At 40.8% G+C, this 27,153-nt stretch overlaps 1 protein-coding gene across 1 annotated transcript in view; it reads left to right on the top strand.

Moving 5' to 3' along the window:
• Positions 1–27,153, top strand: part of LOC115172165 (uncharacterized) — a 103,192-nt gene that overhangs the window by 61,439 nt on the left and 14,600 nt on the right. Inside the window, exons 63-133 of the mRNA XM_029729323.1 lie at positions 34–210; positions 336–544; positions 647–741; positions 910–938; positions 1,109–1,130; positions 1,231–1,258; positions 1,363–1,447; positions 1,588–1,734; positions 1,817–2,028; positions 2,139–2,242; positions 2,358–2,476; positions 2,579–2,746; positions 2,963–3,162; positions 3,270–3,382; positions 3,567–3,673; positions 3,799–3,975; positions 4,102–4,310; positions 4,413–4,507; positions 4,677–4,705; positions 4,876–4,897; positions 4,998–5,025; positions 5,130–5,214; positions 5,357–5,503; positions 5,586–5,797; positions 5,908–6,011; positions 6,127–6,245; positions 6,348–6,515; positions 6,732–6,931; positions 7,039–7,151; positions 7,338–7,444; positions 7,570–7,746; positions 7,873–8,081; positions 8,184–8,278; positions 8,447–8,475; positions 8,646–8,667; positions 8,768–8,795; positions 8,900–8,984; positions 9,126–9,272; positions 9,355–9,566; positions 9,677–9,780; positions 9,896–10,014; positions 10,117–10,284; positions 10,501–10,700; positions 10,808–10,920; positions 11,106–11,212; positions 11,338–11,514; positions 11,641–11,849; positions 11,952–12,046; positions 12,215–12,243; positions 12,414–12,435; positions 12,536–12,563; positions 12,668–12,752; positions 12,894–13,040; positions 13,123–13,334; positions 13,445–13,548; positions 13,664–13,782; positions 13,885–14,052; positions 14,269–14,468; positions 14,576–14,688; positions 14,874–14,980; positions 15,101–15,271; positions 18,359–18,564; positions 18,723–18,823; positions 23,777–23,895; positions 24,153–24,308; positions 24,629–24,843; positions 25,740–25,825; positions 25,964–26,091; positions 26,249–26,374; positions 26,544–26,734; positions 26,873–26,964. Coding sequence (XP_029585183.1) covers positions 34–210; positions 336–544; positions 647–741; positions 910–938; positions 1,109–1,130; positions 1,231–1,258; positions 1,363–1,447; positions 1,588–1,734; positions 1,817–2,028; positions 2,139–2,242; positions 2,358–2,476; positions 2,579–2,746; positions 2,963–3,162; positions 3,270–3,382; positions 3,567–3,673; positions 3,799–3,975; positions 4,102–4,310; positions 4,413–4,507; positions 4,677–4,705; positions 4,876–4,897; positions 4,998–5,025; positions 5,130–5,214; positions 5,357–5,503; positions 5,586–5,797; positions 5,908–6,011; positions 6,127–6,245; positions 6,348–6,515; positions 6,732–6,931; positions 7,039–7,151; positions 7,338–7,444; positions 7,570–7,746; positions 7,873–8,081; positions 8,184–8,278; positions 8,447–8,475; positions 8,646–8,667; positions 8,768–8,795; positions 8,900–8,984; positions 9,126–9,272; positions 9,355–9,566; positions 9,677–9,780; positions 9,896–10,014; positions 10,117–10,284; positions 10,501–10,700; positions 10,808–10,920; positions 11,106–11,212; positions 11,338–11,514; positions 11,641–11,849; positions 11,952–12,046; positions 12,215–12,243; positions 12,414–12,435; positions 12,536–12,563; positions 12,668–12,752; positions 12,894–13,040; positions 13,123–13,334; positions 13,445–13,548; positions 13,664–13,782; positions 13,885–14,052; positions 14,269–14,468; positions 14,576–14,688; positions 14,874–14,980; positions 15,101–15,271; positions 18,359–18,564; positions 18,723–18,823; positions 23,777–23,895; positions 24,153–24,308; positions 24,629–24,843; positions 25,740–25,825; positions 25,964–26,091; positions 26,249–26,374; positions 26,544–26,734; positions 26,873–26,964 — 8,851 coding nt within the window. The remainder of the gene's footprint in view (positions 1–33; positions 211–335; positions 545–646; positions 742–909; positions 939–1,108; positions 1,131–1,230; positions 1,259–1,362; positions 1,448–1,587; positions 1,735–1,816; positions 2,029–2,138; positions 2,243–2,357; positions 2,477–2,578; positions 2,747–2,962; positions 3,163–3,269; positions 3,383–3,566; positions 3,674–3,798; positions 3,976–4,101; positions 4,311–4,412; positions 4,508–4,676; positions 4,706–4,875; positions 4,898–4,997; positions 5,026–5,129; positions 5,215–5,356; positions 5,504–5,585; positions 5,798–5,907; positions 6,012–6,126; positions 6,246–6,347; positions 6,516–6,731; positions 6,932–7,038; positions 7,152–7,337; positions 7,445–7,569; positions 7,747–7,872; positions 8,082–8,183; positions 8,279–8,446; positions 8,476–8,645; positions 8,668–8,767; positions 8,796–8,899; positions 8,985–9,125; positions 9,273–9,354; positions 9,567–9,676; positions 9,781–9,895; positions 10,015–10,116; positions 10,285–10,500; positions 10,701–10,807; positions 10,921–11,105; positions 11,213–11,337; positions 11,515–11,640; positions 11,850–11,951; positions 12,047–12,214; positions 12,244–12,413; positions 12,436–12,535; positions 12,564–12,667; positions 12,753–12,893; positions 13,041–13,122; positions 13,335–13,444; positions 13,549–13,663; positions 13,783–13,884; positions 14,053–14,268; positions 14,469–14,575; positions 14,689–14,873; positions 14,981–15,100; positions 15,272–18,358; positions 18,565–18,722; positions 18,824–23,776; positions 23,896–24,152; positions 24,309–24,628; positions 24,844–25,739; positions 25,826–25,963; positions 26,092–26,248; positions 26,375–26,543; positions 26,735–26,872; positions 26,965–27,153) is intronic.

The following is a 27,153-nucleotide window of genomic DNA, read 5'->3' as shown; positions in this document are numbered from 1 at the left end:
ATGCATTGTATTCTGTTGTCTTCTTCACTCCAGGTGGCAGTTCTAGACTCCCTCTCACCAAACCAGAAAGCTGAATTGATACTGGACCCAAGCACTGGCGCTCTGGAGAATGAGACTCTTGTGAAGAACATTTTCATCAGCTTGCTGGAATCTCCAAGGGAAGAGCAGCTCAATGAGTTCTTTGTGACTTTTGTTGAAGTCACCAAGCAGGTCAGTACATCACTCTCTGGCTGGAATGGACCTTGTACAGTGATACCTGGCTCTCGACAAATTCATCTGACAAACAATCAGGATGAATGGATGTCCTCCTAAACCATGAACCATTTATTTTACAGGAAAACATCACTATCATCACAAACACAGCTGTAAGAGACACAATGCTAAACCTGACCTTGATGGCTCTTGCTCCCAAATTTGACGTTTTTGAGCCAAAAGACTTCCAGCTGTGGTTCCAAGTCAATCTGGTTGTTCTGCTGGCCAGCTTCCATCCTGGCAGATTGGTTGATATCCCCCTAAACATCACCTGTGAATCCTACAATGCCATGTAAGAGACTACTTTACACCAAACAAACGTACAAGGCACTGCCTCGTAAAGTACAGATTGACAAAAGACTGCACTAATGTCTCTCTTTCCCTTTTCTCTCAGATTTACGGGTCTCGACCAAAGTTTGGAATCTCTTCCGCCTCACCTCTCACAGGGTGTACAGTCAAGCTTGGATGCACTGATGAAGACATTCCAACGTATGTGATAAACTGCTATTTTTCAACATCAGACACTGTATCATCTGAGCCCAGCATTTATAGAAGATTGAAAAATCTCCAAACAGGCATTCTGTTATTTTGTTTTCTCATATGCTCCGAAATCTTCCCGTTGATTAAGTGACCTTATTTAAATTATCTCCCTCAAAGGTTGCTCAAGGCCTCCAGCTTTAATAGTGGTAAGTACTCTCTGAATGGGATCTTATTTCAAATAGACCTTTTGTTTACGATACGGGAAAGGCCATGCATCTGGGAACTGCATTGTGGCATTGTTCAGAAAGCCAAAGCATCTCTTTTGTTTTCTCATTTCATTTCACACTGGTAACAATATTATATCCCCCCCATATAGTGCAAAGAAACATTGGTCAATGGTAAGTTGATGCTAGCTGTGCAATTTACATTTTCTTGAATCAGATTGGCAATTTATGATTTGTGTCTGAAGAACTATTGTTTTTATGTTCTCTTTTGCAGAGAAACAACTTTGTGCTGGATTTAACAGGTGGGTTCAGTGCTGTCTTGCACAGTGCAGGTTGTAAGACATTGAGACACACAAGGTATCATTTGTAAACTAATCATGTATTTTTTCATTACCGTTTCCTACAGCACACAACTGAAGCAACAAATGTCGATTGGCAATTCCTCTGAATCCCTTTGCAATTTCAACATCTCTGAATATGCCTGTTCCTCAGTAAGCTTTTTCAATTCATCACTGAATGTTGTCAGTAGCAACAGATACATTCTCTCATCCTCATCTTCTTTATTGATGTTACTCATGTTGATGTCACAGTTGTCTAATTTGGTTCACGTCCCTGCATTCTTTTCTTTAAGACAACCCTTCTGTCAGCGGACAACTTGGTGACGATCCTGAAATGCCAATTGTCGAGCAAAAAGACTTACTCAACAGAAATGTGGAAGCTGTTCTTCCAAAACAACGCTGCTGTTCTGGACCAGGCTCTTCTGGATTACTCCAGCATGGTATGTTGAATCCCAGAATTACAACAAAATGTTGGCAATATGTGTGGATTTTGTCAATATACATCTGTTTATACCTTTCCAGAACCCCAACATCAGCAGTCCAGCTATGCCACATGTCCTTGATGCCATTGGAGATGTCAAAATCAACAACTTCATTAATGCACAGCTGAACGACGCCAGTTTCGTGGCCAAGTTGTTCCAGAAGATGCTCCGTCCATTCTTGGCATCTACATCTAGGAATTTCCTCTCCTGTCTCAGCTCAAAGAACTTCAGTTGTCAGACCTACCAAATTGTGTATGTAAAGCCATGATACCCAATGCCATCGTCAATACAATTGGTGATATGCCTACAATTGAATAAGAAGTCAAGATAACATAGGTAACATAGGCTCTGTTCTCTTTCAGCATTGATGCTCTAAGCAACCAATCAGCCTCCATGGACAGAGAGCAACAACAATTGATCTTCACTCATTACATCTATCCATTCCTTTCAAGAAATGACTCATCAGGTAATAAATGGTTCTGGAAAGCACAAAAACATCCACACTTCTCTGGGCCAATCCATTGCACTCATCTGCTTAGGGGAACTTAAAGTCCATTTGTTTAACTCTGCTTTTGTTTCAGATCCCGGCTGTGTCTCAAACACCAGTGGAAGCATGGACTGGCTCCAGAGGAACTTTGGCATCTTTTCTGTTTTTGCAGAACTGCAGGAGTTACAACTCCTCAATCCTGACTTCTCCAGCGTAAGTGGCCTAGGTGTTTGTCTGGATGGTTATCCCCTCAATAACATTACCGTGCCAATCACTGACATGCGCCACTTTTCTTTTTTCTTTTTCTATTTGTAGAAGGAATCACTGTCGCTGCTTACCCCAACCCAATTGGCACAGTTGACATTGACCTCTGGGCCATTGAATGACACAGATGACATTACACTTGTGTTTAAGCGGCTGGAGGAAGGAGACGCTTTCAAAAATGTTGACGAGTTTCTGACGCAACTGACCGCAAAGGAAGAGGTAATGCACATTTCAGATAAACAAACTGCATGATTTCATCTTGACAAATAGCAATCCCCATGTCTTCCTGTGTCTCCCTTGGTGGATAGTGAAAGACAACAATTGAGCAACGAGAAACCTATCAATCTTGTACTTTCATTTATTACCGGCAAAGCTCGATGGAATGCCGTGATGAGTTGTGCAGTGTTGAGGAACTCTGGTCATGTGTTTCAACAGATTCCTGACATCCATCCAGCCGTGAGAGATGTGATGATGAATCAGACATTCAACATCATCAGCCTTCAATTCCCAGAGTTCGAAACGATGGACTGGATTGCATGGTTTGAAGTAAAGCTGATTCCCATCCTCCCCAGTTTTAATGAAGTCATGCTCACCATTGCTACCTCAAATGTCAACTGCACCAACTACCAAGTCATGTGAGTAGGGGCTATCTTCCTGCTAAAATTAGCCATGGATTCGATGACTAAAATCTATTGCAAATGTGGGATGGAAGCGTCATGAGTGTATCTTTTCCCATTTACAGTGTAAATGGAATGGACAGCGCTTTCCCTGAAATGACTCAGGATAGAAGAGAAGGAATCGCAAGAGTCCTGCTGAAATACCTGAGGAAATCTGTACACCTCATCAACGAACCAGGTAGGGCTCACCAAGCAGGTTGTTGTGCTCATTGGCTTTCTGTTTGGTTGTTCGTCGCCTCTGCTGGATGAAGTGTGCTTTGTTTGAAAGGAGTGAACATTTGGCATGTTGCTTCCTTGTCTGTTGAATAAACATCAATGTACTCCACTTTTCAATAATCAAAACGGCCATACATGTCTTTTAGCTTGCAGGCAGGACATCCACAATGACAATGACTGGCTTGCAATCAACCTGGGTTCATACTCCGAGTACACAACCTATTCGGATCTCAAAGACTTCAACATCTCAGGGGTAAAACAATTGTTTGCCAGTGTTCTTTGCATGATCAGAATTGACTAGTTTGACATTGCTCATGTGTGGAATTATGTCTATTTAGAGGGCTAATGCATTGTATTCTGTTGTCTTCTTCACTCCAGGTGGCAGTTCTAGACTCCCTCTCACCAAACCAGAAAGCTGAATTGATACTGGACCCAAGCACTGGCGCTCTGGAGAATGAGACTCTTGTGAAGAACATTTTCATCAGCTTGCTGGAATCTCCAAGGGAAGAGCAGCTCAATGAGTTCTTTGTGACTTTTGTTGAAGTCACCAAGCAGGTCAGTACATCACTCTCTGGCTGGAATGGACCTTGTACAGTGATACCTGGCTCTCGACAAATTCATCTGACAAAACAATCAGGATGAATGGATGTCCTCCTAAACCATGAACCATTTATTTTACAGGAAAACATCACTATCATCACAAACACAGCTGTAAGAGACACAATGCTAAACCTGACCTTGATGGCTCTTGCTCCCAAATTTGACGTTTTTGAGCCAAAAGACTTCCAGCTGTGGTTCCAAGTCAATCTGGTTGTTCTGCTGGCCAGCTTCCATCCTGGCAGATTGGTTGATATCCCCCTAAACATCACCTGTGAATCCTACAATGCCATGTAAGAGACTACTTTACACCAAACAAACGTACAAGGCACTGCCTCGTAAAGTACAGATTGACAAAAGACTGCATTAATGTCTCTCTTTCCTTTTTCTCTCAGATTTACGGGTCTCGACCAAAGTTTGGAATCTCTTCCGCCTCACCTCTCACAGGGTGTACAGTCAAGCTTGGATGCACTGATGAAGACATTCCAACGTATGTGATAAACTGCTATTTTTCAACATCAGACACTGTATCATCTGAGCCCAGCATTTATAGAAGATTTAAAAATCTCCAAACAGGCATTCTGTTATTTTGTTTTCTCATATGCTCCGATAATCTTCCCGTTGATTAAGTGACCTTATTTAAATTATCTCCCTCAAAGGTTGCTCAAGGCCTCCAGCTTTAATTGTGGTAAGTACTCTCTGAATGGGATCTTATTTCAAATAGACCTTTTGTTTACGATACGGGAAAGGCCATGCATCTGGGAACTGCATTGTGGCATTGTTCAGAAAGCCAAAGCATCTCTTTTGTTTTCTCATTTCATTTCACACTGGTAACAATATTATTTCCCCCCCATATAGTGCAAAGAAACATTGGTCAATGGTAAGTTGATGCTAGCTGTGCAATTTACATTTTCTTGAATCAGATTGGCAATTTATGATTTGTGTCTGAAGAACTATTGTTTTTATGTTCTCTTTTGCAGAGAAACAACTTTGTGCTGGATTTAACAGGTGGGTTCAGTGCTGTCTTGCACAGTGCAGGTTGTAAGACATTGAGACACACAAGGTATCATTTGTAAACTAATCATGTATTTTTTCATTACCGTTTCCTACAGCACACAACTGAAGCAACAAATGTCGATTGGCAATTCCTCTGAATCCCTTTGCAATTTCAACATCTCTGAATATGCCTGTTCCTCAGTAAGCTTTTTCAATTCATCACTGAATGTTGTCAGTAGCAACAGATACATTTCTCTCAGTCCTCATCTTCTTTATTGATGTTACTCATGTTGATGTCACAGTTGTCTAATTTGGTTCACGTCCCTGCATTCTTTTCTTTAAGACAACCCTTCTGTCAGCGGACAACTTGGTGACGATCCTGAAATGCCAATTGTCGAGCAAAAAGACTTACTCAACAGAAATGTGGAAGCTGTTCTTCCAAAACAACGCTGCTGTTCTGGACCAGGCTCTTCTGGATTACTCCAGCATGGTATGTTGAATCCCAGAATTACAACAAAATGTTGGCAATATGTGTGGATTTTGTCAATATACATCTGTTTATACCTTTCCAGAACCCCAACATCAGCAGTCCAGCTATGCCACATGTCCTTGATGCCATTGGAGATGTCAAAATCAACAACTTCATTAATGCACAGCTGAACGACGCCAGTTTCGTGGCCAAGTTGTTCCAGAAGATGCTCCGTCCATTCTTGGCATCTACATCTAGGAATTTCCTCTCCTGTCTCAGCTCAAAGAACTTCAGTTGTCAGACCTACCAAATTGTGTATGTAAAGCCATGATACCCAATGCCATCGTCAATACAATTGGTGATATGCCTACAATTGAATAAGAAGTCAAGATAACATAGGTAACATAGGCTCTGTTCTCTTTCAGCATTGATGCTCTAAGCAACCAATCAGCCTCCATGGACAGAGAGCAACAACAATTGATCTTCACTCATTACATCTATCCATTCCTTTCAAGAAATGACTCATCAGGTAATACATGGTTCTGGAAAGCACAAAAACATCCACACTTCTCTGGGCCAATCCATTGCACTCATCTGCTTAGAGGAACTTAAAGTCCATTTGTTTAACTCTGCTTTTGTTTCAGATCCCGGCTGTGTCTCAAACACCAGTGGAAGCATGGACTGGCTCCAGAGGAACTTTGGCATCTTTTCTGTTTTTGCAGAACTGCAGGAGTTACAACTCCTCAATCCTGACTTCTCCAGCGTAAGTGGCCTAGGTGTTTGTCTGGATGGTTATCCCCTCAATAACATTACCGTGCCAATCACTGACATGCGCCACTTTTCTTTTTTCTTTTTCTATTTGTAGAAGGAATCACTGTCGCTGCTTACCCCAACCCAATTGGCACAGTTGACATTGACCTCTGGGCCATTGAATGACACAGATGACATTAAACTTGTGTTTAAGCGGCTGGAGGAAGGAGACGCTTTCAAAAATGTTGACGAGTTTCTGACGCAACTGACCGCAAAGGAAGAGGTAATGCACATTTCAGATAAACAAACTGCATGATTTCATCTTGACAAATAGCAATCCCCATGTCTTCCTGTGTCTCCCTTGGTGGATAGTGAAAGACAACAATTGAGCAACGAGAAACCTATCAATCTTGTACTTTCATTTATTACCGGCAAAGCTCGATGGAATGCCGTGATGAGTTGTGCAGTGTTGAGGAACTCTGGTCATGTGTTTCAACAGATTCCTGACATCCATCCAGCCGTGAGAGATGTGATGATGAATCAGACATTCAACATCATCAGCCTTCAATTCCCAGAGTTCGAAACGATGGACTGGATTGCATGGTTTGAAGTAAAGCTGATTCCCATCCTCCCCAGTTTTAATGAAGTCATGCTCACCATTGCTACCTCAAATGTCAACTGCACCAACTACCAAGTCATGTGAGTAGGGGCTATCTTCCTGCTAAAATTAGCCATGGATTCGATGACTAAAATCTATTGCAAATGTGGGATGGAAGCGTCATGAGTGTATCTTTTCCCATTTACAGTGTAAATGGAATGGACAGCGCTTTCCCTGAAATGACTCAGGATAGAAGAGAAGGAATCGCAAGAGTCCTGCTGAAATACCTGAGGAAATCTGTACACCTCATCAACGAACCAGGTAGGGCTCACCAAGCAGGTTGTTGTGCTCATTGTCTTTCTGTTTGGTTGTTCGTCGCCTCTGCTGGATGAAGTGTGCTTTGTTTGAAAGGAGTGAACATTTGGCATGTTGCTTCCTTGTCTGTTGAATATAAACATCAATGTACTCCACTTTTCAATAATCAAAACGGCCATACATGTCTTTTAGCTTGCAGGCAGGACATCCACAATGACAATGACTGGCTTGCAATCAACCTGGGTTCATACTCCGAGTACACAACCTATTCGGATCTCAAAGACTTCAACATCTCAGGGGTAAAACAATTGTTTGCCAGTGTTCTTTGCATGATCAGAATTGACTAGTTTGACATTGCTCATGTGTGGAATTATGGCTATTTAGAGGGCTAATGCATTGTATTCTGTTGTCTTCTTCACTCCAGGTGGCAGTTCTAGACTCCCTCTCACCAAACCAGAAAGCTGAATTGATACTGGACCCAAGCACTGGCGCTCTGGAGAATGAGACTCTTGTGAAGAACATTTTCATCAGCTTGCTGGAATCTCCAAGGGAAGAGCAGCTCAATGAGTTCTTTGTGACTTTTGTTGAAGTCACCAAGCAGGTCAGTACATCACTCTCTGGCTGGAATGGACCTTGTACAGTGATACCTGGCTCTCGACAAATTCATCTGACAAAACAATCAGGATGAATGTATGTCCTCCTAAACCATGAACCATTTATTTTACAGGAAAACATCACTATCATCACAAACACAGCTGTAAGAGACACAATGCTAAACCTGACCTTGATGGCTCTTGCTCCCAAATTTGACGTTTTTGAGCCAAAAGACTTCCAGCTGTGGTTCCAAGTCAATCTGGTTGTTCTGCTGGCCAGCTTCCATCCTGGCAGATTGGTTGATATCCCCCTAAACATCACCTGTGAATCCTACAATGCCATGTAAGAGACTACTTTACACCAAACAAACGTACAAGGCACTGCCTCGTAAAGTACAGATTGACAAAAGACTGCACTAATGTCTCTCTTTCCTTTTTCTCTCAGATTTACGGGTCTCGACCAAAGTTTGGAATCTCTTCCGCCTCACCTCTCACAGGGTGTACAGTCAAGCTTGGATGCACTGATGAAGACATTCCAACGTATGTGATAAACTGCTATTTTTCAACATCAGACACTGTATCATCTGAGCCCAGCATTTATAGAAGATTTAAAAATCTCCAAACAGGCATTCTGTTATTTTGTTTTCTCATATGCTCCGAAATCTTCCCGTTGATTAAGTGACCTTATTTAAATTATCTCCCTCAAAGGTTGCTCAAGGCCTCCAGCTTTAATTGTGGTAAGTACTCTCTGAATGGGATCTTATTTCAAATAGACCTTTTGTTTACGATACGGGAAAGGCCATGCATCTGGGAACTGCATTGTGGCATTGTTCAGAAAGCCAAAGCATCTCTTTTGTTTTCTCATTTCATTTCACACTGGTAACAATATTATTTCCCCCCCATATAGTGCAAAGAAACATTGGTCAATGGTAAGTTGATGCTAGCTGTGCAATTTACATTTTCTTGAATCAGATTGGCAATTTATGATTTGTGTCTGAAGAACTATTGTTTTTATGTTCTCTTTTGCAGAGAAACAACTTTGTGCTGGATTTAACAGGTGGGTTCAGTGCTGTCTTGCACAGTGCAGGTTGTAAGACATTGAGACACACAAGGTATCATTTGTAAACTAATCATGTATTTTTTCATTACCGTTTCCTACAGCACACAACTGAAGCAACAAATGTCGATTGGCAATTCCTCTGAATCCCTTTGCAATTTCAACATCTCTGAATATGCCTGTTCCTCAGTAAGCTTTTTCAATTCATCACTGAATGTTGTCAGTAGCAACAGATACATTTCTCTCATCCTCATCTTCTTTATTGATGTTACTCATGTTGATGTCACAGTTGTCTAATTGGGTTCACGTCCCTGCATTCTTTTCTTTAAGACAACCCTTCTGTCAGCGGACAACTTGGTGACGATCCTGAAATGCCAATTGTCGAGCAAAAAGACTTACTCAACAGAAATGTGGAAGCTGTTCTTCCAAAACAACGCTGCTGTTCTGGACCAGGCTCTTCTGGATTACTCCAGCATGGTATGTTGAATCCCAGAATTACAACAAAATGTTGGCAATATGTGTGGATTTTGTCAATATACATCTGTTTATACCTTTCCAGAACCCCAACATCAGCAGTCCAGCTATGCCACATGTCCTTGATGCCATTGGAGATGTCAAAATCAACAACTTCATTAATGCACAGCTGAACGACGCCAGTTTCGTGGCCAAGTTGTTCCAGAAGATGCTCCGTCCATTCTTGGCATCTACATCTAGGAATTTCCTCTCCTGTCTCAGCTCAAAGAACTTCAGTTGTCAGACCTACCAAATTGTGTATGTAAAGCCATGATACCCAATGCCATCGTCAATACAATTGGTGATATGCCTACAATTGAATAAGAAGTCAAGATAACATAGGTAACATAGGCTCTGTTCTCTTTCAGCATTGATGCTCTAAGCAACCAATCAGCCTCCATGGACAGAGAGCAACAACAATTGATCTTCACTCATTACATCTATCCATTCCTTTCAAGAAATGACTCATCAGGTAATACATGGTTCTGGAAAGCACAAAAACATCCACACTTCTCTGGGCCAATCCATTGCACTCATCTGCTTAGAGGAACTTAAAGTCCATTTGTTTAACTCTGCTTTTGTTTCAGATCCCGGCTGTGTCTCAAACACCAGTGGAAGCATGGACTGGCTCCAGAGGAACTTTGGCATCTTTTCTGTTTTTGCAGAACTGCAGGAGTTACAACTCCTCAATCCTGACTTCTCCAGCGTAAGTGGCCTAGGTGTTTGTCTGGATGGTTATCCCCTCAATAACATTACCGTGCCAATCACTGACATGCGCCACTTTTCTTTTTTCTTTTTCTATTTGTAGAAGGAATCACTGTCGCTGCTTACCCCAACCCAATTGGCACAGTTGACATTGACCTCTGGGCCATTGAATGACACAGATGACATTAAACTTGTGTTTAAGCGGCTGGAGGAAGGAGACGCTTTCAAAAATGTTGACGAGTTTCTGACGCAACTGACCGCAAAGGAAGAGGTAATGCACATTTCAGATAAACAAACTGCATGATTTCATCTTGACAAATAGCAATCCCCATGTCTTCCTGTGTCTCCCTTGGTGGATAGTGAAAGACAACAATTGAGCAACGAGAAACCTATCAATCTTGTACTTTCATTTATTACCGGCAAAGCTCGATGGAATGCCGTGATGAGTTGTGCAGTGTTGAGGAACTCTGGTCATGTGTTTCAACAGATTCCTGACATCCATCCAGCCGTGAGAGATGTGATGATGAATCAGACATTCAACATCATCAGCCTTCAATTCCCAGAGTTCGAAACGATGGACTGGATTGCATGGTTTGAAGTAAAGCTGATTCCCATCCTCCCCAGTTTTAATGAAGTCATGCTCACCATTGCTACCTCAAATGTCAACTGCACCAACTACCAAGTCATGTGAGTAGGGGCTATCTTCCTGCTAAAATTAGCCATGGATTCGATGACTAAAATCTATTGCAAATGTGGGATGGAAGCGTCATGAGTGTATCTTTTCCCATTTACAGTGTAAATGGAATGGACAGCGCTTTCCCTGAAATGACTCAGGATAGAAGAGAAGGAATCGCAAGAGTCCTGCTGAAATACCTGAGGAAATCTGTACACCTCATCAACGAACCAGGTAGGGCTCACCAAGCAGGTTGTTGTGCTCATTGGCTTTCTGTTTGGTTGTTCGTCGCCTCTGCTGGATGAAGTGTGCTTTGTTTGAAAGGAGTGAACATTTGGCATGTTGCTTCCTTGTCTGTTGAATAAAACATCAATGTACTCCACTTTTCAATAATCAAAACGGCCATACATGTCTTTTAGCTTGCAGGCAGGACATCCACAATGACAATGACTGGCTTGCAATCAACCTGGGTTCATACTCCGAGTACACAACCTATTCGGATCTCAAAGACTTCAACATCTCAGGGGTAAAACAATTGTTTGCCAGTGTTCTTTGCATGATCAGAATTGACTAGTTTGACATTGATCATGTGTGGAATTATGTCTATTTAGAGGGCTAATGCATTGTATTCTGTTGTCTTCTTCACTCCAGGTGGCAGTTCTAGACTCCCTCTCACCAAACCAGAAAGCTGAATTGATACTGGACCCAAGCACTGGCGCTCTGGAGAATGAGACTCTTGTGAAGAACATTTTCATCAGCTTGCTGGAATCTCCAAGGGAAGAGCAGCTCAATGAGTTCTTTGTGACTTTTGTTGAAGTCACCAAGCAGGTCAGTACATCACTCTCTGGCTGGAATGGACCTTGTACAGTGATACCTGGCTCTCGACAAATTCATCTGACAAAACAATCAGGATGAATGGATGTCCTCCTAAACCATGAACCATTTATTTTACAGGAAAACATCACTATCATCACAAACACAGCTGTAAGAGACACAATGCTAAACCTGACCTTGATGGCTCTTGCTCCCAAATTTGACGTTTTTGAGCCAAAAGACTTCCAACTGTGGTTCCAAGTCAATCTGGTTGTTCTGCTGGCCAGCTTCCATCCTGGCAGATTGGTTGATATCCCCCTAAACATCACCTGTGAATCCTACAATGCCATGTAAGAGACTACTTTACACCAAACAAACGTACAAGGCACTGCCTCGTAAAGTACAGATTGACAAAAGACTGCACTAATGTCTCTCTTTCCTTTTTCTCTCAGATTTACGGGTCTCGACCAAAGTTTGGAATCTCTTCCGCCTCACCTCTCACAGGGTGTACAGTCAAGCTTGGATGCACTGATGAAGACATTCCAACGTATGTGATAAACTGCTATTTTTCAACATCAGACACTGTATCATCTGAGCCCAGCATTTATAGAAGATTTAAAAATCTCCAAACAGGCATTCTGTTATTTTGTTTTCTCATATGCTCCGAAATCTTCCCGTTGATTAAGTGACCTTATTTAAATTATCTCCCTCAAAGGTTGCTCAAGGCCTCCAGCTTTAATTGTGGTAAGTACTCTCTGAATGGGATCTTATTTCAAATAGACCTTTTGTTTACGATACGGGAAAGGCCATGCATCTGGGAACTGCATTGTGGCATTGTTCAGAAAGCCAAAGCATCTCTTTTGTTTTCTCATTTCATTTCACACTGGTAACAATATTATTTCCCCCCCATATAGTGCAAAGAAACATTGGTCAATGGTAAGTTGATGCTAGCTGTGCAATTTACATTTTCTTGAATCAGATTGGCAATTTATGATTTGTGTCTGAAGAACTATTGTTTTTATGTTCTCTTTTGCAGAGAAACAACTTTGTGCTGGATTTAACAGGTGGGTTCAGTGCTGTCTTGCACAGTGCAGGTTGTAAGACATTGAGACACACAAGGTATCATTTGTAAACTAATCATGTATTTTTTCATTACCGTTTCCTACAGCACACAACTGAAGCAACAAATGTCGATTGGCAATTCCTCTGAATCCCTTTGCAATTTCAACATCTCTGAATATGCCTGTTCCTCAGTAAGCTTTTTCAATTCATCACTGAATGTTGTCAGTAGCAACAGATACATTTCTCTCATCCTCATCTTCTTTATTGATGTTACTCATGTTGATGTCACAGTTGTCTAATTGGGTTCACGTCCCTGCATTCTTTTCTTTAAGACAACCCTTCTGTCAGCGGACAACTTGGTGACGATCCTGAAATGCCAATTGTCGAGCAAAAAGACTTACTCAACAGAAATGTGGAAGCTGTTCTTCCAAAACAACGCTGCTGTTCTGGACCAGGCTCTTCTGGATTACTCCAGCATGGTATGTTGAATCCCAGAATTACAACAAAATGTTGGCAATATGTGTGGATTTTGTCAATATACATCTGTTTATACCTTTCCAGAACCCCAACATCAGCAGTCCAGCTATGCCACATGTCCTTGATGCCATTGGAGATGTCAAAATCAACAACTTCATTAATGCACAGCTGAACGACGCCAGTTTCGTGGCCAAGTTGTTCCAGAAGATGCTCCGTCCATTCTTGGCATCTACATCTAGGAATTTCCTCTCCTGTCTCAGCTCAAAGAACTTCAGTTGTCAGACCTACCAAATTGTGTATGTAAAGCCATGATACCCAATGCCATCGTCAATACAATTGGTGATATGCCTACAATTGAATAAGAAGTCAAGATAACATAGGTAACATAGGCTCTGTTCTCTTTCAGCATTGATGCTCTAAGCAACCAATCAGCCTTCATGGACAGAGAGCAACAACAATTGATCTTCACTCATTACATCTATCCATTCCTTTCAAGAAATGACTCATCAGGTAATACATGGTTCTGGAAAGCACAAAAACATCCACACTTCTCTGGGCCAATCCATTGAACTCATCTGCTTAGGGGAACTTAAAGTCCATTTGTTTAACTCTGCTTTTGTTTCAGATCCCGGCTGTGTCTCAAACACCAGTGGAAGCATGGACTGGCTCCAGAGGAACTTTGGCATCTTTTCTGTTTTTGCAGAACTGCAGGAGTTACAACTCCTCAATCCTGACTTCTCCAGCGTAAGTGGCCTAGGTGTTTGTCTGGATGGTTATCCCCTCAATAACATTACCGTGCCAATCACTGACATGCGCCACTTTTCTTTTTTCTTTTTCTATTTGTAGAAGGAATCACTGTCGCTGCTTACCCCAACCCAATTGGCACAGTTGACATTGACCTCTGGGCCATTGAATGACACAGATGACATTAAACGTGTGTTTAAGCGGCTGGAGGAAGGAGACGCTTTCAAAAATGTTGACGAGTTTCTGACGCAACTGACCGCAAAGGAAGAGGTAATGCACGTTTCAGATAAACAAACTGCATGATTTCATCTTGACAAATAGCAATCCCCATGTCTTCCTGTGTCTCCCTTGGTGGATAGTGAAAGACAACAATTGAGCAACGAGAAACCTATCAATCTTGTACTTTCATTTATTACCGGCAAAGCTCGATGGAATGCCGTGATGAGTTGTGCAGTGTTGAGGAACTCTGGTCATGTGTTTCAACAGATTCCTGACATCCATCCAGCCGTGAGAGATGTGATGATGAATCAGACATTCAACATCATCAGCCTTCAATTCCCAGAGTTCGAAACGATGGACTGGATTGCATGGTTTGAAGTAAAGCTGATTCCCATCCTCCCCAGTTTTAATGAAGTCATGCTCACCATTGCTACCTCAAATGTCAACTGCACCAACTACCAAGTCATGTGAGTAGGGGCTATCTTCCTGCTAAAATTAGCCATGGATTCGATGACTAAAATCTATTGCAAATGTGGGATGGAAGCGTCATGAGTGTATCTTTTCCCATTTACAGTGTAAATGGAATGGACAGCGCTTTCCCTGAAATGACTCAGGATAGAAGAGAAGGAATCGCAAGAGTCCTGCTGAAATACCTGAGGAAATCTGTACACCTCATCAACGAACCAGGTAGGGCTCACCAAGCAGGTTGTTGTGCTCATTGGCTTTCTGTTTGGTTGTTCGTCGCCTCTGCTGGATGAAGTGTGCTTTGTTTGAAAGGAGTGAACATTTGGCATGTTGCTTCCTTGTCTATTGAATATAACATCAATGTACTCCACTTTTCAACAATCAAAACGGCCATACCTGTCTTTTAGCTTGCAGGCAGGACATCCACAATGACAATGACTGGCTTGCAATCAACCTGGGTTCATACTCCGAGTACACAACCTATTCGGATCTCAAAGACTTCAACATCTCAGGGGTAAAACAATTGTTTTCTACCAAAAAAATTTAAGTGCACCATTGGAATCTTATAATTTGACGGTGCTCATGTGGAGATATGGTGGAATGCATTTGTATTTTGTTGTCTTCTTCTCCCCAGGTGGCAGTTCTAGACTCCCTCTCACCAAACCAGAAAGCCGAGCTGATACTGGACCCCACGAACCTGGCAAATGAATCTCTTGTACAAGAGGTTTTCCAAGGGGTTCTGGGATCTTCAGATGTGGCGGAGATTGGTCAATTTTTCCAATCATTTGTGGAGTTTGCTTCAAAGGTTTGTATTTTGATTGTTGGTATTGAGATGGTTGGTTTATTTGAACACTTCTAAACAACATTGACATCTATCTTCAGAGTTCATTCTGTTAGGTGACCTAAACTGGGATATGCTTAACACCCCAGCAGTCCTACAATCTAAACTAGATGCCCTCAATCTCATACAATCTCATCAAGGAAACCACCAGGTACAACCCTAAATCCGTAAACATGGGCACCCTCATAGATATTATCCTGACCAACTTGCCCTCCAAATACACCTCTGCTGTTTTCAATCAGGATCTCAGCGATCACTGCCTCATTGTCTGCATCCGCTATGTGTCCGCGGTCAAACGACCACCCCTCATCACTGTCAAACGCTCCCTAAAACACTTCTGTGAGCAGGCCTTTCTAATCGACCTGGCCCAGGTATCCTGGAAGGATATTGACCTCATCCCGTCAGTCGAGGATGCCTGGTCGTTCTTTAAGTAATTTCCTCACCATCTTAAATAAGCATGCCCCTTTAAAAAAATGTAGAACTAAGAACAGATATAGCCCTTGTTTCACTCCAGACCTGACTGCCCTTGACCAGCACAAAAACATCCTGTGGCGGACTGCAATAGCATCGAATACTCCCCGCGATATGCAACTGTTCAGGGAAGTCAGGAACCAATACACACAGTCAGTCAGGAAAGCAAAGGCTAGCTTTTTCAAACAGAAATTTGCATCCTGTAGCTCTAACTCAAAAACGTTTTGGGACACTGCAAAGTCCATGGAGAACAACAGCACTTCCTCCCAGCTGCCCACTGCACTGAGGCTAGGCAACACGGTCACCACCGATAAATCCATGATAATCGAAAATTTCAATAAGCATTTCTCTACGGCTGGCCATGCTTTCCTCCTGGCTACACCAACCCAACAGCTCTGCACCCCCCGCAGCTACTTGCCCGAGCCTCCCCAGCTTCTCCTTCACCCAAATCTAGATAGCAGATGTTCTGAAAGAGCTACAAAACCTGGACCCATACAAATCAGCTGGGCTAGACAATCTGGAGCCTCTCTTTCTAAAATTATCCGCCGCCATTGTTGCAACCCCTATTACCAGTCTGTTCAACCTCTCTTTCGTATTGTCCGAGATCCCTAAAGATTGGAAAGCTGTCGCGGTCATCCCCCTTTTCAAAGGGGGTGACACTCTAGACCCAAACTGTTATAGACCTATATCCATCCTGCCCTGCCTTTCTAAAGTCTTCGAAAGCCAAGTTAATAAACAGATCACTGACCATTTCGAATCCCACCGTATCTTCTCCGCTGTGCAATCCGGTTTCCGAGCTGATCATCGGTGCACCTCAGCCACGCTCAAGGTACTAAACAATATCATAACGGCCATCGATAAAAGATAGTACTGTGCAGCCGTCTTCATCGACCTGGCCAAGGCTTTCGACTCTGTCAAACACCGTATTCTTATCGGCAGACTCAATAGCCTTGGTTTCTCAAATGACTGCCTCACCTGGTTCACCAACTACTTCGTAGACAGAGTTCAATGTGTCAAATCGGAGGGCCTGTTGTCCGGACCTCTGGCAGTCTCTATGGGGGTACCACAGGGTTCAATTCTCGGGCTGACTCTTTTCTATGTATATATCAACGATGTCGCTCTTGCTGCGGGTGATTCCCTGATACACCTCTACGCAGACGACACCATTCTGTATACATCTGGCCCTTCTTTGGACACGGTGTTAACTAACCTCCAAACGAGCTTCAATGCCATACAACACTCCTTCCGTGGCCTCCAACTGCTCTTAAACGCTAGTAAAACCAAATGCATGCTTTTCAACCGTTCGCTGCCCGCACATGCCCGCCCGACTAGCATCACTACTCTGGACGGTTCTGACCTAGAATACGTGGACAACTACAAATACCTAGGTGTCTGGCTAGACTGTAAAATCTCCTTCCAGACTCATATCAAACATCTCCAATCCAAAATCAAATCTAGAATCGGCTTTCTATTTCGCAACAAAGCCTCCTTCACTCACGCCGCCAAATTCACCCTAGTAAAACTGACCATCCTACCGATCCTCGACTTCGGCAATGTCATCTACAAAACATCTTCCAATACCCTACTCAGCAAATTGGATGTAGTCTATCACAGTGCCATCCGTTTTGTTACCAAAGCGCCTTATACCACCCACCACTGCGACCTGTATGCTCTAGTCGGCTGGCCCTCGCTACATATTCGTCGCCAGACCCACTGGCTCCAGGTCATCTATAAGTCTATGCTAAGTAAAGCTGCGCCTTATCTCAGCTCACTGGTCACGATAACAACACCCACCCGTAGCACGCGCTCCAGCAGGTATATCTCACTGGTCATCCCCAAAGCCAACACCTCCTTTGGCCACCTTTCTTCCAGTTCTCTGCTGCCAGTGACTGGAACGAATTGCAAAAATCGCTGAAGCTGGAGACTTACATTTCTCTCACTAATTTTAAACATCAGCTATCTGAGCAGATAACCGATCGCTGTAGCTGTACATAGTCCATCTGTAAACAGCCCACCCAATCTACCTACCTCATCCCCATATTGTTTTTATTTACTTTGCTGCTCTTTTGCACACCAGTATCACTACTTACATACCATCATCTACCATCAGATTAACACTCCAGTGTTAATCTGCTAAATTGTAATTACTTTGCTACTATGGCCTATTTATTGCCTTACCTCCTCACGCCATTTGCACACAATATAGACTTCTTTTTTTTCTATTATGTTATTGACTGTACGCTTGTTTATCCCATGTGTAACTCTGTGTTGTTGTTTCTGTCGCACTGCTTTGCTTTATCTTGGCCAGGTCGCAGTTGTAAATGAGAACTTGTTCTCAACTAGCTTACCTGGTTAAATAAAGGTGAAATAAAAAATACATTTAAAAAATGGTTAACCAGGAGTGGTCCTAAGCTATTGCCATATATGCAATAGATTGTGAACTACTCAAAATAGCTAAGGCAAGACTCCAGCCACTCGATTTACCTACTGTTGTTGTTTTTCTAGCAATGCATTTTCTCTGATCCTGCTAATCTACCAAGCACCTCCTTACAGAATGTTTATTTTTATTTATTTTTGCAGAGAAACCTGACAGCTATTGAGCCAGGACTGCGAGACACCCTCTTAAACCTGACACTGACAGCATTCGCCCCCAAATTGCAGACACTAGATACTCTGGGATTCAAGCTTTGGTTCCAGGTCTATCTCCCGTTATTCCTCCCAAGCATTCATCCCGGGACCTTTTCCGTCATCCCAAGGAATATCAGCTGTGACTCCTATAGTGCAATGTGAGTTTCAGCTCTCAGTGTTTGCAATAATTATTGAGGATGTGATTTGGCACGTGATTGCCAGATACTGTATATTCTAAATATCTATTCTACATAATGCACATTAGTACATTTAATATGTTGTCTTTTAATAAAACATATTTTTTTTATTCACACAGCATCAAGGGGTGTGATAATGTGATCACTAGGTTGTCGCTGATCCAGTCCCAGCAAGTCTTCATGTTCACCAAGGATTATTTGACAGGCCAATCCATTGAAGGTAACATAATGAGTCCTCTAACTCAAAATATCATGTTACTATGTTGGCTGTACTAAAGTCTATTTGAATCAGACATGGTGGCAGTAGCAAGTTTACCTAGCCCCCATTCAAATAGGCAGTAAATGTTAATAAACATTATGCCGTCTATTCACAAAGCTGTCTGCCACCTGAGGGGATTTCCCAGACACTCCTACGCTGCCCAAACGTTATGTCTAAATGCAATATAAGCAAGACATTTTTCAGTTATTAAAGATACACTTACTGTATGAAGTTTAGGAAAGTTGCACCCAGCTGTATTTTGAGAAACAAGAAATGTGGAACGAAATGGTCCGATGGAAAGGTGAGCGCAAGGTGAGAGAATGTGTCGTAGCCGAGTTGGCTTGTGAAAACAGCTGGGTGCAACTTTGCTAAACTGCGTACAGTAAGTGTATCTTTTGTATTTGAAAGCTCTTTCTCACTTATATGAAAGTTAAGCTCCAAAGGTTTCCAAAAACCATATCGAGGCATATTTGCATTTAGACAGTATCGCAATTAAACAGAGCGCTGGGATTGAAGTTCATGACTTAGTCAGCTGTGATCAGTACAATCAGCTGAAAACCCAATGGGGGGCCGGCTGTAAACTGGATTATGCCCCACTTGTGTTCTTGAGAGCTAAGATTTAACTGACATAGAAATACAAAATAACTCCATACTTTACATAAAACATTATCGAATAAATACAAATGTAGTCTAAAAGTTATAATTTTTACAGAAGCTAGGTAGAATAGCTAGCTTGTATTTTTGAACACATTTTCCTAATTTTACATCGGACAAAAAAATAAATAAACGCTACACAGTATTAAAACCTAGCTGATTGCTACTGTACACGAGACGACATTTCATATTATTTTGAAAAGTTGACATACTTGTGTTAGAGTTAACATACCTATATATAGTGTACAATAGATCAGATCAAATCTGAGTTTATCAGCTAGCTAGCTACACAATTATGGTAGCTACATTCTTGACTTTGGTCAGAACAGAGCTAAAACAATAAAGGCTGATGTCATAGAGCTGATGCCATAAAAGAGGCCCAACTTCAGTATGGAAAGATTTGTGGAAACATCTGGGACCAGATCTAAACAAGCAACCTAAAAAGTTGAGAGACGTCACAACCATCAACAAATAAACATTCTGACATGTACCTACGGTGCCTTCAGAAAGTATTCACACTTACCAGACTTGATACATATCAAACAAATAGAAGAACATGTTTCAGTTTAATACAATACGCAAGAAAATCTAGAAATAGATTAAAAATGGCTGTTGATGCCCAAAAAAGGCTTTTCTATTCAAAACTTTGGAAGCTTTCAATTTTCCAGCTAAAAGAATAAATAATAATACATTATCTGATGAAATTGCTTTAGAAAGGGGCACAAGACAGGGAAGTCCCCTCTCCCCCTCCTGTTTGCATTGGCAATTGAACCGCTTGCAAAAATAATTACACAGGACCCAAATTTAACAGGTATCCGTATTGGTAAACATGAATAGAAACTAAACTTATTACAGATGATCTCCTGATATCCCTGACCAATATTGAAAACTCAATGCCCCCTATGGTAAAAATATTTTCAGAATACAAAAAAATCTCAGGATATAACATTTACGCGAAAGAAAAAATAAATAAATAATGGCAATAGGAAAAATAAAAAGAATAACTCACAATCTACAGCAATCGTTTAAGTGGACCACAATACATTAAATAATTAGGATGCTTAATAAGTGACAACAAACAACAAAGATAACTTTATCCTATTACTGAACAACATGAAAGCCGATCTAATTAAATTGAATAATCTTCCCATAAATCTTACAGGTGTAATAAACCTCTTTAGAATGGCATGGCTGCCAAAGTTTTTGTATTTATTTTCGGGTACCAATTGCCCCACCGAAGACATTCTTTTAAAAAGTATACTCGATGCTAACAGACTTCATATGGGCAAATAAAAATTATAGAATAAAAAGGAAAGTTTTACATCTTCTAAAGTCTGAGGGTGGTGTTAACCTTCCAGACTTGGAGTTGTATCAACTCACCACCCAGGGCTTTTACTTGCGACACAGATAAATGCACTAAAGAGGAACAATGAGTACATATTGAAGATGCACATGCTCATCCCAGAATATTTTCATGCATCTGTTTTCAATGGATAAAGCTAAGAACATGAACAACTTCATAGTTAATAACACAAAAACAATATGGAAGAAAATGAAATGTGTTCTGCAAGAACCAATCACTCCTTAAAAACACAACCTTCTGGAACAATCCTTGGACAGATTTTCAGAATTCACTGATAAATGAGTCTATATGGAAAACTAAAGGCATAGAAACCATAAATGACTTGGTAACAGAATTAAATAATTAAAAAGTCATTTTAGACATATCAATGTAGATTGTTTAAGGACATGCAACTTAAAAGTTACATATCACAAAATTTAGATTTGAAATATTTTAGACATCAGAGCAATCTTGAGGGAATCTTCTTTGAGTCAGAAAAGGATGTTCATATGATCGGGAAGATATACAAAAGCTCACAGAGAACCTATCCAACTTACAATATCTTCAGAAATAAATAAACTATTGGAACCAAGACTTAAAATGAACTGATATTGGCAGATAGAGGGAAAGTTGGAGCATAACTAACGAAATTACAGTTAACTAAAATGTACGCTTAATCTAGTATAAAATAATGTATTTAATGTATTATACAAGAGACAAAATTCACAAATTCTAGTCATGTCTTAAGTGTAAAACTAATAATGACTGAATAATCCATGCTTTCTGGGGATCCTACAAGGTCCGAAGGTTGTATGGGGAGTTAAAACATTGGCTGTCAGAAGTATTATATATAAACGTATTTTTAATCCATCTGTCTGCATATTTCAAGACATGGCAAGTCAATCAAGACATGGAAGTCAATCAATCTGCCATCATTAACACAATGGAAAAATCAAATGATTTATAATTAAATATTGAAATAGCATTGGCGACCAAGAAAAGCGAATTGATACAATTTAAGGCACTAGGGATAGGGTGTGAGCATGTGGGTCTGGACAGATCAGATGTAGTCATTGTTTGTGTGCGTCTGTAAATTGTTGTTCATATCTGTAAGTAAAAAACGTAAATAAAAAAGGATTCACACCTCTTGACTGTTTCCACAGTTTGAAAAGTTGTGTCACTGGCACAATACTCCATAATGTCAAAGTGGAATTATGTTTTTAGAAATGTTTACAAATTAATCAAAAATTTAAAGTTGAACTGTCAAATAAACCATGATGAAGCTCAAGTTCACCATACAACAGATCATTCTAACAACCAGAGTGACACAGATAAACAATGCTCACCAAATGTAGACATACAGTGCCTTTAGAAGGTATTCACACGCCTTGCTGTGTTACAGCCTGAATTCAAAATTGATTCAATTGAGATGTTGTATCTCTGGCCTACACATAATACCCCATCATGTCAAAGTGGAATTGTGTTTTTTGGATGAATTACAAATTAATTAAAAAAATGAAAAGCTGAAATTTCTTCAGTCAATAAGTATTCAACCTCTTTGTTATGGCAAGCTTAAACAAGTTCAATAAAATGTGCTTAACAAGTCACATAATAAGTAGCATGGTCTCACTCTGTGTGCAATAATAGAGTTTAGCATGATTTGTTTAAATGACTACCTCATCTCTGTACCCCACACATACAATTATCTGTAAGGTCCCTCAGTCGAGCAGTGAATTTCAAACACAGATTCAACCACAAAGACCAGGGAGGTTTTCCAATGCCTCAAAGAAGGGCACCTATTGGTAAAAAAACAAAGCAGACAATGAATATCCCTTTGAGCTCAGGGATTTCCCCATGAGGCCAATGGTGACTTTAAAACAGTTAGAGCAAATATTCCAAAACATGCATCCTGTTTGCAACAAGGCACTAAAGTAAAACTGCAAAAAAATAAGAAATTATCTCCATGTCCTGAATAAAAAGTGTTACGTTTGGGGCAAATCCAACTCAATACATCACTGAGTACCACTCTTCATATTTTCATGCATGGTGGTGTCTGCATCACGGTATGGGTGTGCTTTTCATCGGCAAGGACTTAACCAGAAATACTCACAGCTGTAATCGCTGCCAAAGGTGATTCTAACATGTGTTGACTCAGGGCTGTGAATACTTATGTAAATTAGATATTTCTGCATTTCATTTTCCATACACTTGCAACATTTTCTAAAAGCATGTTTTCACCTTGACATTATGTAGATTGGTGAATAAAAAAAACTAACAATTTTCAAGTCAGGCTGTAAAAACAAATGCGTAATAAGACAAGGGATACGAATACTTTCTTTAGGCACTGTAGCTAGCTAGCCGTTTTGGAGACAGCGTCGCGTTTCTAGCTAAGACATTTGAGCCGGCTAATTAGCAGCAAATAAGTCAATTGTTTCGCTCCACAGTTAGCCAAAGTTGTTTACAGTAATTTAGCAACTGCTGCCTTATACTTTACCAGCTAATCGTATTGTTGCCACATCACCTGTCTCTGATAACGACAAGTTCTGTTTACATTTAGCAATTCTGAAGTGGCTTCCATATTCACTTTGCATGCACATAGCAGCGGTGCGTTCAGCAGCACACAGCGTTTTGGAACATTATGTGTAGAACAAACATGCATCTCTGACATCACATCGGCTCTATTCATGGCATTATATCTGCAACGTTAAACAACGTTTGACTACAGAACGTGGTCCAGATTTTGCACGTCTCCACGGGACATGATTTGTTGCTTCACCACATAACAAAGTAACGTCACATCTATTGGATTGAAAGAATAACTAAAGCTATAAATGACGAATAGATCAATTGTCAACAGATTAAAATAATAAAGTTTGGAAACTGAATTAGTGTTCAATTATTTTGGTCCCTCCCCCAAGGATTCTCCTGTGTGAAGACTGTGAGAGATGACAGGGATTGGCTTGAAAGCAACTTTGGACAATTCCGGGTCTATGCTTCATATGTGGACTTTGTGACCCTGAAGAGTGATTTCAATGGAGTAAGTTACAAGGCATTATGTCAGTGAAACATATTTTTGTATTACAGTACTACAGAGTCTGAAGCTATTTTCCTCTTGAAGTCATTTCTCTGGGGTCAGATCATTTCAATTTAGGAACTGAAATAGGATGTTAAATTCTGAATTAAATGAGCTAAGTATTAGCTGTTACTTAATTGAAGTGGTAATAACCTAAAAATTGGCTGTGAGGTCCTGATGTGCAATGTCAGACACTTGTTTAAATTATTTTTGATCTCCAGGTGAAAGCAGCAGATCTCCTCACTCCTATCCAGCTGGCTCAGCTCGCAACGATTCCCTCCCAACTTGAAGGGGTACAGGGTGTCAACAAGATCATGGCAGCCATCAGTCCGGCTAACTTTGGATTGTTCTTTGACATACTCTCACCTGCCATTCAGGTACGTACAGCATCTGTCTACTAACCTTTTAGGTACACAACATTGATGTTTCTGATTAGAATTGAGGTTGTTCTACAATACTAAAATAGTTTTGAGAGACATTACTAACGTCTGTTTATTGAGTTTATGTAATATCCACAATTCAGCATGTTGCTGTCAATTGTACAATGCTATGTTTGAAAACTGTCTAAAGCAAGCCTTTGCCTTTGAAATTGGGACACTTAGCTCATTATTTTTTGCATATGTATTTTCAGTTGTGTTATAACATTGAAAATATTGAATATTGAATGCCTTATTGACATGTTTGAAAATTCTTCCAGAAACACATGAAGAACTACACAGAAGAGGTGAAATCAGCTTTCCTCCAGGTGGTGTTGGACAGCGGGAACCTGTCCTCCACTGCCATCAACGACACACAATTCCTCGTTTGGCTCAGGGTTCGGCTGAACCCCCTCTTGCTGAACCTCTCATCCAATCAAGTGACACCACTCTTCCGCATCATGAAGGATAGGGGCTGCAACAGCAGCCAAGAAGCGTAAGGAGAGATAACTAAGTCAAATAGCAGTTTATATGTGTTCTGATGTGCTTTAGCAGTTTATATGTGTTCTGATGTGCTATAGCAGTTTATGTGTTCTGATGTGCTATAGCAGTTTATGTGTTCTGATGTGCTATAGCAGTTTATATGTGTTCTGATGTGCTATAGCAGTTTATATGTGTTCTGATGTGCTATAGCAGTTTATATGTGTTCTGATGTGCTATAGCAGTTTATATGTGTTCTGATGTGCTATAGCAGTTTATATGTGTTCTGATGTGCTATAGCAGTTTATATGTGTTCTGATGTTCTATAGCAGTTTATATGTGTTCTGATGTGCTATAGCAGTTTGTGTTCTGATGTGCTATAGCAGTTTATATGTGTTCTGATATGCTATAGCAGTTTATATGTGTTCTGATATGCTTTAGCAGTTTATATGTGTTCTGATGTGCTATAGCAGTTTATATGTGTTCTGATGTGCTATAGCAGTTTATATGTGTTCTGATGTGCTATAGCAGTTTATATGTGTTCTGATATGCTATAGCAGTTTATATGTGTTCTGATGTGCTATAGCAGTTTATATGTGTTCTGATGTGCTATAGCAGTTTATATGTGTTCTGATGTGCTATAGCAGTTTATATGTGTTCTGATGTGCTATAGCAGTTTATATGTGTTCTGATGTGCTATAGCAGTTTATATGTGTTCTGATATGCTTTAGCAGTTTATATGTGTTCTGATGTGCTACAGCTGTCTAGATGTGTTCTGATGTGCTATATTCTCACATGTGAAGATAAAACAAGTTCAAGCTAATCTAAATTAACAAATGTAATAGAACATTTAAAATGGCTTTTTAGTGTGAAATTTACACATATCTCGTTGTTTTTCTTCTGGAAACTCAGAATCTCATTATTAGACACTCTGCGGTCTACACTGACTAAAGACACACAGAGGGAAATCTACAGCAATTCCTTACTCCTCCTGAAAGGTACACATTTGGGTCTAAAACTGTGTTCTTCGATCCTGGTTCTAGGGACCTATAGTATAGTAATTCAGGTGTTTGTTTAATGCTGGGCCATATTAATTAAATACATTTATCTAAACTGGCATTTTTCTTGTCTGACAGAGCCAACGCCACTGCGATGCTATGTAAACGGAAGCTTCTACTCATTTTTGAGAAGCACGTTCCTTGGCTTTGGATTCCCCGACCTGTCAATGCTTTTCACGCTCATGCCAGACACACGCCAACCTGAGGTAATGGCAGAGGACCTCTTCTTTTTAATCATCTTCTTCATCTTCTTCTTCAATAGTATAACATTGCAATTAGAACAACTTGGGCCTACTTCAAGTGGCTGTCCCCTTGCTTTAATGAACGATTGATCAGTAATCCGTCATTCTCCTGGTGTTGCAGCTCCTGAATTCCATAACCTCCTCTGAGCTGAGTCAGTTCCTCAGTCAACCTGACGTGGTCGGCAACGGTTCCAACATATGTGCTGTCTTCAACAACTACGCCAAGACGCCTGTCTTCCTGGAAACAGTATGCAGCACTTCTACTTCCTGAATTGTATTCCTATTTTTGAACGTACTTGGTCTTGATGAGGATTTGACACATTTTGTCTTTTGTGTTGTGGTCAGCCCAATTTGAATTGAAAAGAAACGTGTATATTGGGCATTTTCACCTCAACCGATCTTGTTTCTCACCTCAGGAGGATGTCCCTGATGCTGTGAAGCAGCTGACCCTTCCCTGCGTCTGGTCTTTAGCTCTGAACAGCGACAACAGGTCAGAGGTGAATGCCTGGTTTGACCTCAGACTGAAGAACTACTTGAGGTTCCTTACCAGGAGCCTCGTCAGCTCATCTAAAGTGCAAAATGCCAGCTGTCTCGCATTCCAGAAACTGTAAGGGCTTTTTTAATGTCATTTTTAATTGACTGAAAAGTATCATGAATCCTTTCTTTGCACGTTAGATGATATAATATGTCAAACACTGACAGCATGCATAGCCTTTCTTCTGATCACATTGTTGTTTTGCTTCAGAGTCTCAGTCCTTGGAAGCAATTTCAGCTACAACAGCTCTGACTTTGCACAGAGGGATGTGTACATCACCATTAAGACTTACCTTGGCACAGGTAAGACTTTGTGTCACTGGAAGGTTTGACACTGGATAAAAACTACTACTAAGCACACAACCATATTCCAGTGTGGATATGATTATCTCCTGTAAAATCCTACTCATCTGAGATTATTATTCTGTCATAGAATTTGTTTATCCATTTCAGGTTAATGACTAACCTTTATTTGGGATGATGACAGCATGT

The sequence above is a fragment of the Salmo trutta genome, chromosome 33 (assembly GCF_901001165.1).
Source record: "Salmo trutta chromosome 33, fSalTru1.1, whole genome shotgun sequence".
Taxonomy (NCBI): domain Eukaryota; kingdom Metazoa; phylum Chordata; class Actinopteri; order Salmoniformes; family Salmonidae; genus Salmo; species Salmo trutta.
The sequence above is the reverse complement of the archived record's forward strand: the minus strand, read 5'-3'. Positions and strand labels throughout refer to the sequence as shown.